The 14782-nt window shown below is 38.9% G+C and overlaps 1 protein-coding gene and 1 long non-coding RNA gene across 4 annotated transcripts in view; one reads left to right on the top strand and one right to left on the bottom strand.

Moving 5' to 3' along the window:
* LOC129464525 (uncharacterized) overlaps window positions 1-3159 on the bottom strand; it is a 71669-nt gene extending 68510 nt beyond the window's left edge. Inside the window, exon 1 of the long non-coding RNA XR_010116374.1 lies at window positions 3065-3159. This is a non-coding gene — a long non-coding RNA (uncharacterized lncRNA). The remainder of the gene's footprint in view (window positions 1-3064) is intronic.
* Window positions 3119-14782, top strand: part of SPEF2 (sperm flagellar 2) — a 196352-nt gene continuing 184688 nt past the window's right edge. For all 3 annotated transcript variants that reach the window (XM_063619889.1, XM_063619888.1, XM_055245840.2), the window contains exons 1-2: window positions 3119-3329; window positions 14076-14178. In XM_063619889.1, the coding sequence (XP_063475959.1) occupies window positions 3272-3329; window positions 14076-14178 (161 nt within the window). In that variant the 5' untranslated portion in view covers window positions 3119-3271. The remainder of the gene's footprint in view (window positions 3330-14075; window positions 14179-14782) is intronic.

The following is a 14782-nucleotide window of genomic DNA, read 5'->3' as shown; positions in this document are numbered from 1 at the left end:
TAACATATTGAATGGGGGAAAGTTGAAAGTCTTTTCTCTAAAAACTGGAACAAGACAAGGATACCCACTTTCACTACTGTTATTCAAGAGAGTACAGAAAGTCCTAGCCAAATAAATTAGGCAAGAGAAAGAAAGAAAACATACTTAAATTGGAAAATAGTCCCTTTTTGCAAATGACATAATCTTATATTTAGAAAAATTTAAAAACTCCACCAAATAGCTCTTACAGCTGATAAGGAAATTCAATAAAGTAGCAGGATACAAAATGAACATAAAAAAATCAGTCACATTTCTGTACACTAATACTGAAATAGCTGAAAAATAAATCAAGGCCAGGTGCAGTGGCTCAAAACTGCAGTCCCAAGTCTTTAGGAGGCCAAGGCAGAGGATTGCTGAGCCCAGGAGTTCAAGACTAGCCTGTGCAACATAGAGAGAACTCATCTCTACCAATGAATGAATGAATGAATGAATAAATAAATAAATAAAGCAATTTCACTTGCAATTAGTACAGTAAAAATATATACCTAGGAACACATTTAACCAAGGCAGTGAAAGACCCTACAAGAAAAATTACAAAACACTGATGACAGAAATTGAAGAGGACACAAACAAATAGAAAGACACCCCATGTTCATGAATTGGAAGAATTAATATCATTAAAATGATCATATTGCCTAAGACAATCTATAGATTCAATTCAATTCCTATAAAAATACCAGTATCATTTTCACAGAAATAGAAAAAACAATCCTAAAATTCATATGGAACCAATAAAAAGCCCATATAGCCAAAGCAATTCTAAGCATAAAGAACAAAGCTGGAAACAGCACAGTATCTGACTTTAAATTATATTACAAGGCTATAGTAATTAATACAGCATAAGCTGGAAACAGCACAATATCTGACTTCAAATTACATTACAAGGCTGTAGTAATCAAAACAGCTTGGTAGTGGTATAAAAATAGACACATAGACCAATGTAACAGAATAGAGAATCCAGAAATAAATCCACATATTTACAGCCAACTGATTTTCAACAGAGGCACCAAGAACTATGTAGAAAGAACACCCTCTTCAATAAATGGTGCTGGATAAGTTGGCTATCCATATGCAGAAGAGTAAAGCTGAACAGTATTTCTCACCACATACAAATATCAACTCAAGATGGATTAAAGACTTAAATGTTAGACCTAAAACTATAAAACTACTAGAAGAAAACACAGGGAAAACACTTCAGGACATTGGCCTAGGCAAAAATGTTATGGATAAGACCTCAAAAGCACAGACAACTAAAACAAAAATAGACAACTGGGGGCTATATTAAACTAAAAACCTTCTGTACAATACATGAAACAATCAACGGAATGAAGAGACAACCCATTGAATGGAAGAAAATATTTGCAAACTATTAATCTGACAAGGGACTAATATCCACAATATACAAGAAATTCAAACCACTCAACACTAAAAAAAAAATCCCACTAAAAAGTGTGCAAAGGACATGAATAGACATTTCTCAAAAGAAGAGGTACAAATGGCCAACAGGTATATGAAAAAAATTCATCATCACTAATCATCAAAACCACAATAAAATATCATCTTACCCCATTTAGAATGGTTATTATTAAAAAGACAAAAAACAACAGATGCTGGAGAGGATGTGGAGAAAAGCGAACGCATACTGTTGGTGGGGATGTAAATTAGTATGACCACTATGGAAAGCAGTATGGAAGTTTCTCCAAAAACTAAAAACAGAACTGCCATAAAATCCAGCAGTCCCACTACAGGGTATCTATCCAAAGGAAAAGAAGTCAGTATATCAAACGGATACCTGCACTCACATGTTTATCACAGAACTATTCAAAATAGCCAAGATATGGAATCAATCTAAGTGTCCATCAGCGAACAAATGGAAAAAGAAAGAATGGTATATATACATAATGGAATACCATTTGTCCGTGGAAAAGAATGAAAACAGGTCATTTGCAGCAACATGGATGAACTGGAGGCCATTATGTTCAATGAAATAGGCCAGGCAACAGAAAGACATATACTGCATGTTCTTACTTATATGTGGTAGCTAAAAAAGTTGATCTCCTGGAGATAGAGAACAAAATTATGAGTACCAGAGGCTGGAAAGGATGTGAGGGTAGGAAGGGGAAATGAAAAGAGGTTGGGGAATGGGTACAAACTTATAGTTAGATGGAAGAAACAGGGTCTAATGTTAGCTAGCAACTGGGGTGACTATGGTTAGCAATGATACATTGTATATTTCAAAATAGCTAGTAGAGAAGATTTGAAATGTTACCAAAGTATACAAATGATAAATACTGAAGGTGATGGATACCCCAAATACCCTTCTTCTTTTTCTTCCTCTTCTTCTTTTTTCTTCCTCTTCTTTTTTCTTCCTCTTCTTTGATCTCTCCTTGTTCTCCTCCTTCTCCTTGTTCTTCTTCTCTTCCTTCTCCTTGTTCTTCTTCTCCTCCTTCTCCTTGTTCTTCTTCTCCTTCTTCTCCTTGTTCTTCTTCTCCTCTTTCTTCTTTTCCTCCTGTTCCTCCTCTTCTCCTCCTCCCCTTCGTCTCCCTCTCCTTCTCCTTCTTGTTCTTCTTTCTTCTTTCTTCTTTTTTGAGACAGAGTCTCATTTTGTTGCCCAGGCTGGAGTGCAGTGGGCAACAATCTGAGAGTGACTCCGATGTCGGTTCACTATAAAGTCGGCCTCCTGGGTTGATCCTTCCACGTCAGCATCCTGAGCTGCTGGGACCACAGGCGCACGCCACCACAGCCGCCTAATTTCTTACAGAAAAAAACGGTTTCTGCTACCTTGCCCAGGCTGGTCTTGAACTCCCAGGCTCAGTCGAGCGCCACGCCCTCCAGAAAGTGGTAGGATTATTTGCGTGAGCCACGGAGCCCTGCGGAGACTCTCGTTTTATTTTCTGCTCACCTAAGAAGCCCCTGCTGTGTCCTTAAGTGTTCCCGCCTGGCCTCTCCCTACACCCGCTGCTCCCTAACTTCTCTCACAGGCCCCCACTGCTTCCTCCCGCGCTGGCGCACGCTCAGGTCTTACCCGCCAGCAGGTGGCGGAACACGATTTTCTGTCCTCTGCTGCTGAGCCCTAGCGTCCGCTCTTCTCTAAGGCCTTTCGCCTAGTTCTAGCATGGATACGCTTCCTTAGCAAAGGGTTGCCCTTGGCAACAGGAGGACGCGGGCTGGCCGACTTGGTTCCTGGCGAGTTTCTTAGCACCCGCCTGCGGTCTGAGGCACCGGCTGAACCATGTCGGAGATCCTGTGCCAGTGGCTCAACAAGGAGTTGAAGGTGTCCCGGACCGTGAGTGAGTGACCACGGCCAGGGGCGAGCGTCTGAGGGGCTAGCGGGGCGCAGAGCCCGCAGCGCAGCGCACTCAGGGAAGGTGGCGGGCGGGGCGCGAGCTGCGCAGGTGGGGCACTTGCGGAGCCGGCAGCACCCCACAGTGAGCAACTCGGCTCGGCAGTGCTCCAGGTCCGTCCCGCAACCTCCCTACAGCTCACCCCAGCCAGGGCAAGGCCTTGTCACGTCCCCACTCTGCCGCTCTCGAGTTACCCTTGTCACTGTGGGCCCAACCCGCAGGCATTCTGACTTTGTGATGTGTTCTAGGCAATCAGCGGGTTTAGGAAGGTCTCCTTTGCTTCTATGGAGAGGAAACTTTGCTGGACTCTGTAGTCTGACCCTAACGATGCCGCCTTCACATCACCAGAAGTAGAAGCATGGTGTGGTGGCTAGTCGAGGAAATACGAAGCCGCTGGACAAGTTACAATACCTTCTCTGAATGTGTTTCCTTCTCTATAAAATGGACCTAATAATGCTTTCCATACTTAACTGACCAGCAGGGGAGGGTGGGTGTAAAATAAGTTAATGTAGAATATGTTAACATTTACAAATTTTAGTAAATTTTAAGCCCCAAATCACAAACTTTAGCTATTTCTGGTCACTATTGGCTCTTGCCCAAAGCTGACGTTATTCACCAACCTAATTTTATCCTAACCATGCACTTGCCACCCAAAGTTTCCAAGTCTGACAACCACAGAGGCAATTTTACATGCTGACAGCTTCCTTGACTGCCCTGTAATTCTTCAGTAGGAGTTCATTTTTCAGTTGGTATGTTTTTGTTTTTTGTTTTTTTTTTTTTTTTGCTTAAGGGAAGAGGTTTTCAGGGCAAGTCATTTCAGTCCATTTTCCCAAAAGAACTTGCTTAACACCAGCTTGCTACCAGAGAGGCAGTGGTGCCAGTTTAACCTTAGGTTATCCACAGAAGTTGCTAGATCGGTAGTGTTTCTGTGGGTGCAAAGTAGTTATTAATACTCTCAGCATGAGGATCTCTAGCACGGATCATCTCCTGTTGCATTTCTTGAGGCATAAACCTCAGACTCTTTCTTTGTCAAATTACCATCTACACGCTCCCTGTGAACTGAATTAAATTCTTTCCTGGTATTCTACGATTATCCCATTGTGTCTCCAACTGTTTATTTGCTAAAATACGATGGACTGAGGACAATATTTAGCATTTATTGTTTGTTATTCCTGTCTCACTATAGGAGCCAAAATAAAATATCATGCCCTTAAGTTGTATTCTTCTAAAAGAAAAGCAGTTACATATTGCTTAGTTTAATTTAGTTCATTTATTTTATTAGTAAAAACCACACCTGGGCCGGGCGCGGTGGCTCACGCCTGTAATCCCAGCCCTTTGGGAGGCCGAGGTGGGCGGCTCATGAGGTCAGGAGTTCGAGACCAGCCTGGCCAACATAGTGAAATCCTGTCTCTGCTAAAAATACATTAGCTGAGCGTCGTGTCGGGTGCCTGTAGTCCCAGCTACTTGGGAGGCTGAGGCAGGAGAATCGCTTGAACCCAGGAGGCAGAGTTTGCAGCGAGCCGAGATTGAGCCACTGCACTCCAGCCTGGGTGACACAGCAAGACTCTGTCTCAAAAAACAAACAAAACAAAACAAAAACCACCCTTTGCCGAAATCCCCAGGACTCTGTTGCAACATTTTGAAATACTTTTAGGAGAAATAAATGAAATTAATAAAGATATATAAAATAAAAACAGTAGGTGCCATTATAATTTTAATTAGTTTTGGGATTTTGGTTTTGAGAGGTGGAGGAAGAATGACTTCATTCTGTAAGCATAAAAGGGCTGAAGACTAAGTAAGAATTTTAACAGCATTTAGGCTATGAATGGAAAATTCCTGGCATCTGTGCTCCTGAAGTGTAGATCTGGAAGCTAGCAGAGACGCCCCGTTCTAGTGGAGTATTCTGCTTTCCATTCACTAGCAAAACATACAAATTTTTTAATCTCAGCTACTATAAGAGAGATAGAGCAAGAGAGTCCTCGAGGAGGTAACCAGATTCCACATTGTAAAAGGCCTTTGGGAACACACTTAACTGTGTTTGTAAGCCAGCAAGCTAGGATTTCTGCACTCAAGGAAGCACATTTCCTGCTGCTGCTGTCCCATCATTAGATAAACTGTTCTATGGTGCACAATGGAAGGCTTTGGATGGTTTGTAGAATCAATCATGGAAGGACTGTGAGTTGGTGCAAACTCTGGGGAAAGTAATCAGGCAATTTCTGGGTAAGGGAAGTGTAAAGAAGCAAGAACTTGGAGGTTAGACTGCTTGGAAATCTTTTGGACAAGTTATTTACCTAAATTTCATCATGCTTAAAAACAGCAATAATAATGCTACCTCATCTGGTTGTATCAAGATTAAATGGGATATTAAATGTAAAGCATTTAAAATAGCACTTTGGACATAAATGCTAAATCCTACTTCTCAGCGTCTATCAAATAAAAATAAAAGCACCAATATATAAGGATATTTGAACAAAGATGTTTATTGCTACATGAATTACAGGGGCAAAAATAAAAATTGGAAACAATCTGAGTATCCTTCAAAAGTGTAATGCTTGGATAAATGGTGCTTTATTCATACTATGAATTGTTATTCAGTTATTACAAAGAATGAGTTAGCTTCTATAACTTTTGGCCTAAAGGATATTTATGTATTTTTGTCAAGTAAAAACCAAAAGTTAGAGCTTATTTTGACTAGTATAATTATATATTTGTACCAATTAAGAAACACACACTTATGAATATGAACATTTATATGAGCAAGAAGAAAAGTATGGAAAAACATATACTGGACTATTGACTTACACATGAGTCTTCATATTATGGTTTGTGTAAGCATAGAGGAAAGTGTGGAAGGATATAAACAAGTGTGTTATAGGGATTACCCTGGGGAAGTGGGAGATTGGTAGCTTTTCTTTATACATCTCTGTTATGTGGCTTGTTGTTTATATTGCCTTTGTAATTTGAAGGGAAAATTCAATATAGCATTAAAGGTGAAAAATCAAAAGAAGCCAAACATCACATGACAAAATAGGAGAAAAAGAGGTTTAGTACTTGAGTTGAAATGTCATAAGCATATTATAATATTGTGGGAGCTTGTGGAAAAGTTATATGGAGTTCAAATGAAGTCTACAAGTGAAAGAATGATAAATAATGAAAGTTATCCCTTATTGAGCATTTATGTGTGTATACCATACCCTGTTCTAAGCCCTTTACATACATTTTCTTATTTAATCTTAAAAACAACCCTAAGAGGTATTGCCCTGGATGTTCAGGTGAGTCAGGAGGAGGAGAGGGCTTAGTAATTTGTTCAAGGTCTTACAGCTAGTAGGTCGTTGAGCTAGAATTTGAACTTATGCTTTTAGGTCCTATATTGTACATTAAAGTTTTAAACTTAGGCATGAATATATATGTTTAAGTAACTCTCTCAAATGTATTCACTTGAGCTCTTTTTATAAGGATTATTTTTCATTTGAAGTCACAAGAAATAGAAAAATTCAGCCATCTAGGCATGTTATAATATCATAGGGCATAACATAATTCCTAGATGGTTAAGTGGCAAAGTTGGATGAATTATTGTTTGTTTAGAAGTGGCCCAGCCCATAGTTGCTTGTTGGGACAAAGAAACAGGAGAGAATGCCAAGCCTGTGCATTTGCTGCCTTGTGAGCTAAATAATGGTTCAGTTGTTGGAGGGGCAGTCAAAGCTAATATGTGCTGTGTTTTACTTTTTCTGATCTGGAGGTGTTTCATCTAGATAGCAGTGACAGATGAAATTAGATTAGATTAGAGTCAGAATTCCTGCCCCTCTGGCCTACAGTACTTAGGGAAGCCACACTGTTCAATAGTATTTTCCAATGTTACTTCTACTACCAAAAGCTTCTGAAATTACAACAGTTGTGAATTATTCTACTGTTAGGGCATATTCCTACTTTAAATAAGGTTAATTAATAGATTGGGATATATTAATCATTGCCTACATGATATATAAAAAAATTAAATAGATATATTTTTGTGAGTTTTAAGAGACAATCTATGCTCCTTGTTAATTGGGTTTGGATTTTTTCCAAGTGGGTTTCCATAGATGATTAATCTTGTCATTTTATATTAAATCTTAGTAGCATTTGTTTTTGGAGAGTGATATTTTCTACTCTTTGTCCCACAGTTGAGGGGCATCCTCTCATGCATTAACAACACTTTGTTGATTTGGTCTTTTGTCCTAATATTTTCAGAAGGATCATATTTTATTTTAAGAAAAGATAGAGATATAAAAAAAATCCCATTGAATATTTATTTTTATGCAATAGTTCATAATGTATTGTGGTAACCTTACCACATTACGGAATCATATTACCTTAGATCTGAAAAATCATCTTGGACATCATTTAATTCTTCTTTAGCAAATGAGGAAATCTAATCAGATGTGTTAAGAGCACTGTTTAGGATTATGCACCTAGGTAGTAGCAAGTTAGCAGGAGATTCTGGGCCTGCTGCCTTTTAGTTCTAGTCTTCTTTAAACCTGGAGTCTAAACCTTACACATTTTCTCATACTTAAACACTCAGAATCATTAGAAAATCTATTGCTTCTGACGTAAAGCAACAGATTTTGATATTTCCTGGCTAGCCTCACAGCATTTTTCTTGATTAAAACTTGGCTTTCATTGACTAAAAATTAATACAGCAAGTCTAGTAGCAGAAGGCTATTGTGTAAATCAAAGCAAAAGTTTTAAGAAATGGAGCTTCAAGAAAAGACTGTTGCTCAATATTTTCACAATTAAAGAGGGTTATAATATAGCAATTGAGATTTAGTTTCAGATAGTAAATCTCAATTATGATAAAACCTTCAAAGGATAAAATTGTGAAGACTGACCATCCTATTCTTTTACCAAAGGAAAGAAAACGTCAGTATCCCCTGCCAAAGATCACAGGACACATCTGTAGTTGAACAAAGTTAGATTTATAGATTTGTTGTAACAAGAGAGAACGTGAACCATGAGGACTGCGGGGCATCTCAGTAAGAAGGTGCTAGAAATGACTTGGGCTTGTGTTAGGTGTTTTTGAGGAGGGTTCCAGGAAGTGGTGCCTTGCTGTGAATTAAATCCTGTCCAGAAGCATTGGCAATTTTATGATTTGGGTATCTTAATAAATCTTATCTAGAAGGTGAGAAAAATGATCAAAGCAAAGCTATAATTAGTAGAGAAGCAGCAATCATTCTTATTGGCCAGAATAGGGACATACTTGGTTATTTTTGTGTTTTGGACAATATTCTTGTTTTGGTCTGAGCTCAGACATGTTTACAGAGGGATTTTGTTTTTGTTTTGATCCATCAGTGTCACAGAGTCTGATGTTGGTGTGCTGTGAAATTGGTTATGTTCAGCTGGAGAATGCCAAGGCATAGCTGTGAGCACCCAGCCGGTTTCTAGGGGCACCACAGCCTGATAGGGCCATGCCAGTTCCAAGCCTTCAGCAGGGTTTGTTTGTTTGTTTGTTTTTGTTTTTTATCTCAAATGAAAGTAAATTTTCTTGGCTTTTTAAATGTAGTTGATAGTGCAGGCTCGATCTTTCCTACTCTAGTAAAGGAGAAGTAAATGACACTGAGCATAAAATGGTATGGGTCTGCAGTCCCCTATCTAAAAAATTCTAGAATCCAAAAATCTCTGAAAACTGCAACTTTGTACATTATTCATTTGGCAGCAAAACCTGACCAGAAATGCCATAAGGCTGTTTAGTCCTTATTTATTTCACTGGATGTGACTATTTAAATATTTTGCTGTAGAAATAGACTGTGTTTAAGTACAGGTGCTTCCCCAGACCAGTGGGGGAGTTATAGACTATCAGGCCTAAAGAGTGGGCCTGTATATGAATGCCAGGAATTGCCAAGTATTTGCTTTCTGAGTACTGAATTGTGTTTTAAACATGAACGTTTGTAGTGTAATCATTAAGGATCTGTTATTTACAGTTTGTGTAATTAATATGACCTGTTTTCTTAAATTAGAAGACAGTAATAATAACAATAAAAATAATCACTGAGCTTTTACTGTGGACCAGGCAGTATGCTAAGCATTTTACATATAAAATTTAATTCTCAAAACTACTCTTACAAGGTAGAGTCCATCACTCTCTCATTTTTACAGATGAGAAACTGTGGCTACATAGTTGCCCAAGGTGAAGCAGCTTGTAAATGAGCCACAAGTCCAACAGAGAATCTTTCTCCAGAACCTGTGCTCTCCTTATCACCAAGTGAAATGTGGATGGCTTTCTGTGCTTCCTCCAGCTGGCTAAGGGCCATTTTGATGGAAAGGCACATAGATCATTTCACCGGCTGTCCCAGCCTAACATAGACCCATCACAGAGGCCCGCATCAAAGATTTATTAGAAAAGGAAACTTTAGTGATGGGGACCAGGCATGTGGCTTGGAAGATTAGAGGCAGGGTTGAGAAGATTAGAGGCAGGGTTGAGAAGATTAGAGGCAGGGTTGAGAAGATTAGAGGCAGGGTTGAGTTGCTGCTAAATAATTTTAATCCCAGATGTAAGTAATTTGGGTTTAGGATGAAGATTGTCACTGGGCTCCCGTGGTTTATTTACTTATCATATTCCTTCATTGTTCCTTGTTCTGGAGTCAACCTGCCTCTTTTTCCCCTTACAAAATTTCAATTCTTAGTGCAAATTAGTTTATAGAGGTGGGCGTCCTGAAATTAGTCATAGTATTCAGTGACACTTGTGGGAAGAAGAACATGACAAGCCAAAGAGAAAAAAATAAGCTTTTTCTTGCCTTTTCTTTTTTCCTCACTGTTTCTTTCTCTCCCTATCACCTTTGTCCTCTCTCTTACTCTGTCTCTCTCTCTGGCTTCCTATAGGTCTTATTTTTTGAGACGGAGTCTTGCTCTGTCACCAGGCTGGAGTGCAGTGGCGCAATATCGACTCACTGCAACCTCCGCCTCCTGGGTTCAAGCAATTCCCCTGCTTCAGCCTCCCGAGTAGCTGGCGCTACAGGCACGTGCCACCATGCCCAGCTACTTTTTGTATTTTTAGTAGAGACAGGGTTTCATCATATTGGCTAGGCTGGTCTCGAACTCCTGACCTCATGATCTGCCTGCCTCAGCTTCCCAAAGTGCTGAGATTACAGGCGTGAGCCACTGCGTCCGGCCCTGTCTTCTTATTTTATACGTTTTAGTCTATCAGTCCTAGTGTATACACTTTTTCTTCAGCTTTTTCTTTCTTTGTGTAATTTCCTATATGTGTTCTTTTTTCTTTTTCTTTTAATTTTTTTTCTCCAAGTTTCCCCTTTATTGCTTTTATCATTTGCTGTATTCGTCACTCATTGTTCTAGTTTCTGCTGATGTGGCACATGGTAAATCTGAAGTGTCTTATGCATTAAAAGCTTCAGACAGATATTTTGGTACTTGCTTATTTGTTATAAACTACTCTGACAATGAAGTACATTAAGTGTTTACTATCGTTCTTTAACCTTTATACTATAAACACCCCCATTTTATCCATATCATAATTGCCTTACTAATATGCCATCCCATTTCAAAGGAAATGGGTAATGATTTTATTTTTCTGGTGACCTTTTTGTAGAAAATGGTTTGCTACACACCATTTGTCAGCCACATTGAAGATGAAGGAAAGGGATTTAGTATTCCCCAGTTATTCCTGGGCTAGACTTTCAGCATTCAGGCAACGTGAACAACATGCACAGTGCAAACCCCAGAGGGAGGCAGGAAGGGAAAGATATTACCTGAAGGTAACATAGCAACAGCTCTTGAACAGAAAGCAATAAGCCAAAAACTGGGACAAGACCCTGATGGCGTAGGAATAGAAAGACACAGATACATCCATAGATGAATAATGGTTCTACATCCAGTGGCTCTTCAGAAAACTAAGGGAAGAATAGGGACAGGCTAGGGAGGAGAGAAGGGAAGAGGCAGACAGAAGAAAGCAACAGACAGAAGAGGTGAAAGACACAGCTAGAGCACTCTGGGTGGCACATTGAGGGTCATGGTGGCAATGAGAGCTTTGGGGTCTGTAAGGGAAAGTGAAAGCTGCAGTGACACAGGAGGAGGTGACACACTTTTGCCCATTGGAGCAGAAGGAACCCTTTGGATTTCAGTTGCTTTAAAGACTACTGAGGTATGAAGCCGGAAGACACTTGCTGAATAACAGATGACATTTAGTATAAGATCAAGCCAATTCTCATTTTAGTAGCATTGAAAGGCATTATGATATTCAAGTGGTGTCACGTTAAAGTCGGGAAAATTCAGTGCCTAGGTTATGAAGCTCAAGCTTAACTTGTGCTGTAAGGTGTTATGAAGGTGTGCCTGGGTTATGAAGCTTATTGTGCTGTAAGGTGTTCCAGGTGGTGCAATAGATCTAGCTGAGTTATAAAGCTCAGGTATGCCATGAATTTCAAATTCTCCTGCTGGAAGCTTTAGGACATACTGTTCTCTAAGTGTATTTTCTCAAGAGTTGCTTCAGTGTTTCACATTAAGACATAGCTTCGGAAGGACAGATATGACTGATAGGAAGGGCATCAAACCATCAACTCTGAAAGAATGTATCATGGGTTTAGAGTGAGATCATTCTGCCCTGAATAGTTTTAAAATGATGATAAAACTGGTCTGTTTGTGGAAAAGCTTACCAAAATCCACTAATAGGTGCCAGACTGTGGACTTTCAGAATAGATGCAATGTGTCTGTTCTCACATGAACTATATGGCTGAACACAAGTTTACGTGATTGGAAGCTTTCATTTTCCTGGAGCTTATAAAAGTTTCATTTCTTTACTTGTTGCTAAAGTGATCCATAGACAAAAGCATTGTTTCCCCTTAATGTTTTTTACCTTTTATTTTTTCTATTGCATATAAAAATTATGTAATCATAATTAATAGATTCTAATTCTAGACAGTTCAAGAGCTCACCCCAAGTACATAGAATCAGTGGGAATCATTGACATCTTTTTAAACTACCTTTATTATTGTATTGACTCAACTTAAGGATTGAGGTATTACTCTGAGTATAAAGGGTTTTGAGAACAGATATTAAGAAAGTCTTAGAGAAAACTGTGGTCTGGTATCAGATATGCAAAAAAGTATTATGATAGGGTGTAATCTTTGGAGTGAGGACTGCGCAGTGGCTGTTATGGAGCAACTTAGCTCACCTTCCTGCAACCACACAACCAAGCATCACTTCTACAAATCATGAAGAAATGTTATTTCGTCACTGTCAATTAGCCACCTCATCATTAGTCAGACAGGTAAAATAGAACAATCTGGTAAAACTGAATTTGTGATACTGCAATGACATATAATATTTTAACTGATGTTGAAATATTATATTTAATATAATATAATGTTTTATTGTATGTTAACCTGATGGAAGCATGTTGAATATTTGTGGAGGATTTTGAAGTAATTTGAGAGATGATGGCTTTGGCCTATGATAATATAATTTATTTTATATATAATCCTTAAATATCATGTAACTCTATATATTTTACTTTATAAGAAAAATACAAGTAACTCAAAACTAAGAACATTTTTTAAAAAAGCAAATCCTATTGAACACTTAAAAATTTTTTTTTCTTGGCTGGGCACGGTGGCTCATGCCTGTAATCCCAGCACTTTGGGAGGCCGAGTCAGGTGGATCATGAAGTCAAAAGATCGTGACCAACCTGGGCAACATGGTGAAACCCCCCTCTCTACTAAAAATACAAAAATTAGCTGGGTGTGGTGGCACACGCCTGTAATCCCAGCTACTCGGTAGGCTGAGGCAGGAGAATCGCTTGAACCCGGGAGTCAGAGGTTGTAGATCAGGCCACTGCACTCCAGCCTGGGTGACGCAGTGAGACTCCATCAAAAAAACAAAAAAAATCTGCACTTATCATTATGTGCCTACTATGTGGCAGGCATGGTACCCAGCAATTCTCAAACACTACTGCAAAAGAGAGCTATTAATATTAAATAGCTCTCTGAGATAAGATGTAGATGTGGTTATCTTTGTTCTAGACATGAGGCTGAAACTCAGGAAGATGAAGCAGCTTGCCCAACGTCACACAGCTAGTAAGGGGCAGAGCCAAGATTCCAACACAGATATCTCTGGCTCTAAAGTCAGTTTTCCCCTGGGCTATCTCTCCGTAATTGCATGGGACAATAACTGGGCCGTAGTGTCCCCTCTGAACCATGAAGGAGAAGTTTGATTATGTTCAGGAGGTTTTATTTAAGAAGGTGCAAATGGCTTTAGTAAACTTTCCATTGTTTTGCAGGTTAAAATGAGGTATTTGTTTAAAAGAAGTTAGCTTTCATCTCACTTGGCCAAAATATGCTATCATCATAGGTTGTGTGAGTAACTAAAAAATTAGAGTATAATTTGATAAAATATCTTTAAGGCTAGTTTTTAGATCTAATGTTATTTATAAATTTTTTGGTAGCTTTTTTTTTAAAAAAATTGTCTTTTCCTTCAAAATTTTGTATTTCATCAATTATTGATTTATATTTATTTGGGAATCTTTATAAAATATCTACTGTTAAATGTCAACCTTTTCCTTTGGTTATTGAAAGATGTTTCTAGAAATATATTCACGGCATTTTGAGTTCCAGTTAAATTGTGTAGTTTTTAGTGTGTGTATATTTAAAGAGATCATTAGCTCTATGCGCAACATTGTATTCATGGTTTTTATCTCAATGTTTTGAAACTCAGGTCCCAAGTCATTTGCAAAGGCATTTGCCAGTGGCTATCTACTTGGAGAAGTTCTACACAAGTTTGAACTTCAGGATGATTTTTCAGAATTTTTGGACAGCAGGTTAGTGAGATTATTCCTTTTTGTTGTTGTTGTTTATTTGTTTTGAGACAAGGTCTTGTTCTGTTACTGAGACTGGAGTGCAGTAGTGTGATCATAGCTCACTGCGACCTCAAACTCCTGGGATCAAGCAATCCTCTTGCCTCGGCTTCCAAAATAGGTGGGACTACAGGTGCATGCCACCATGCCTGGCTAATTTTTGTATTTTTGGTGTAGACGGGGTTTTGCCCTGTTGCCCAGGCTGGTCTTGAACTCTTGGGCTCAAGCGATCCTCCTGCCTCAGCCTTGCAAAGTATTGGGATTACATGTGTGTGCCCCTGCTTCTGGACTACTCTTTACTTTTAAGAAAAGTTAATTTCTTTGGCATTTTCCAAAGTTAACTTCAAAGAATCATGAATCATAAGATCCCTTCCAAACCTTGAACACCCAAGCAGACCATTGATATGGAAATTGTTCCTTCCTTGCACATACATTTTTTATTGTCTCAAGAGTACAAAGGAGAGATTGTTATGTGGTTGCAGCAAGACCGCATCTCTAAATGGGACTTATTTACACCAGATTACTTCCTGTTCTGTTAATCGATTGCTCCTTTTTTCTTTTTTCTTTT

This window comes from Symphalangus syndactylus, chromosome 16 (genome assembly GCF_028878055.3).
Source record: "Symphalangus syndactylus isolate Jambi chromosome 16, NHGRI_mSymSyn1-v2.1_pri, whole genome shotgun sequence".
NCBI lineage: Eukaryota > Metazoa > Chordata > Mammalia > Primates > Hylobatidae > Symphalangus > Symphalangus syndactylus.
This window is presented reverse-complemented; position numbering and strand designations above follow the sequence as displayed.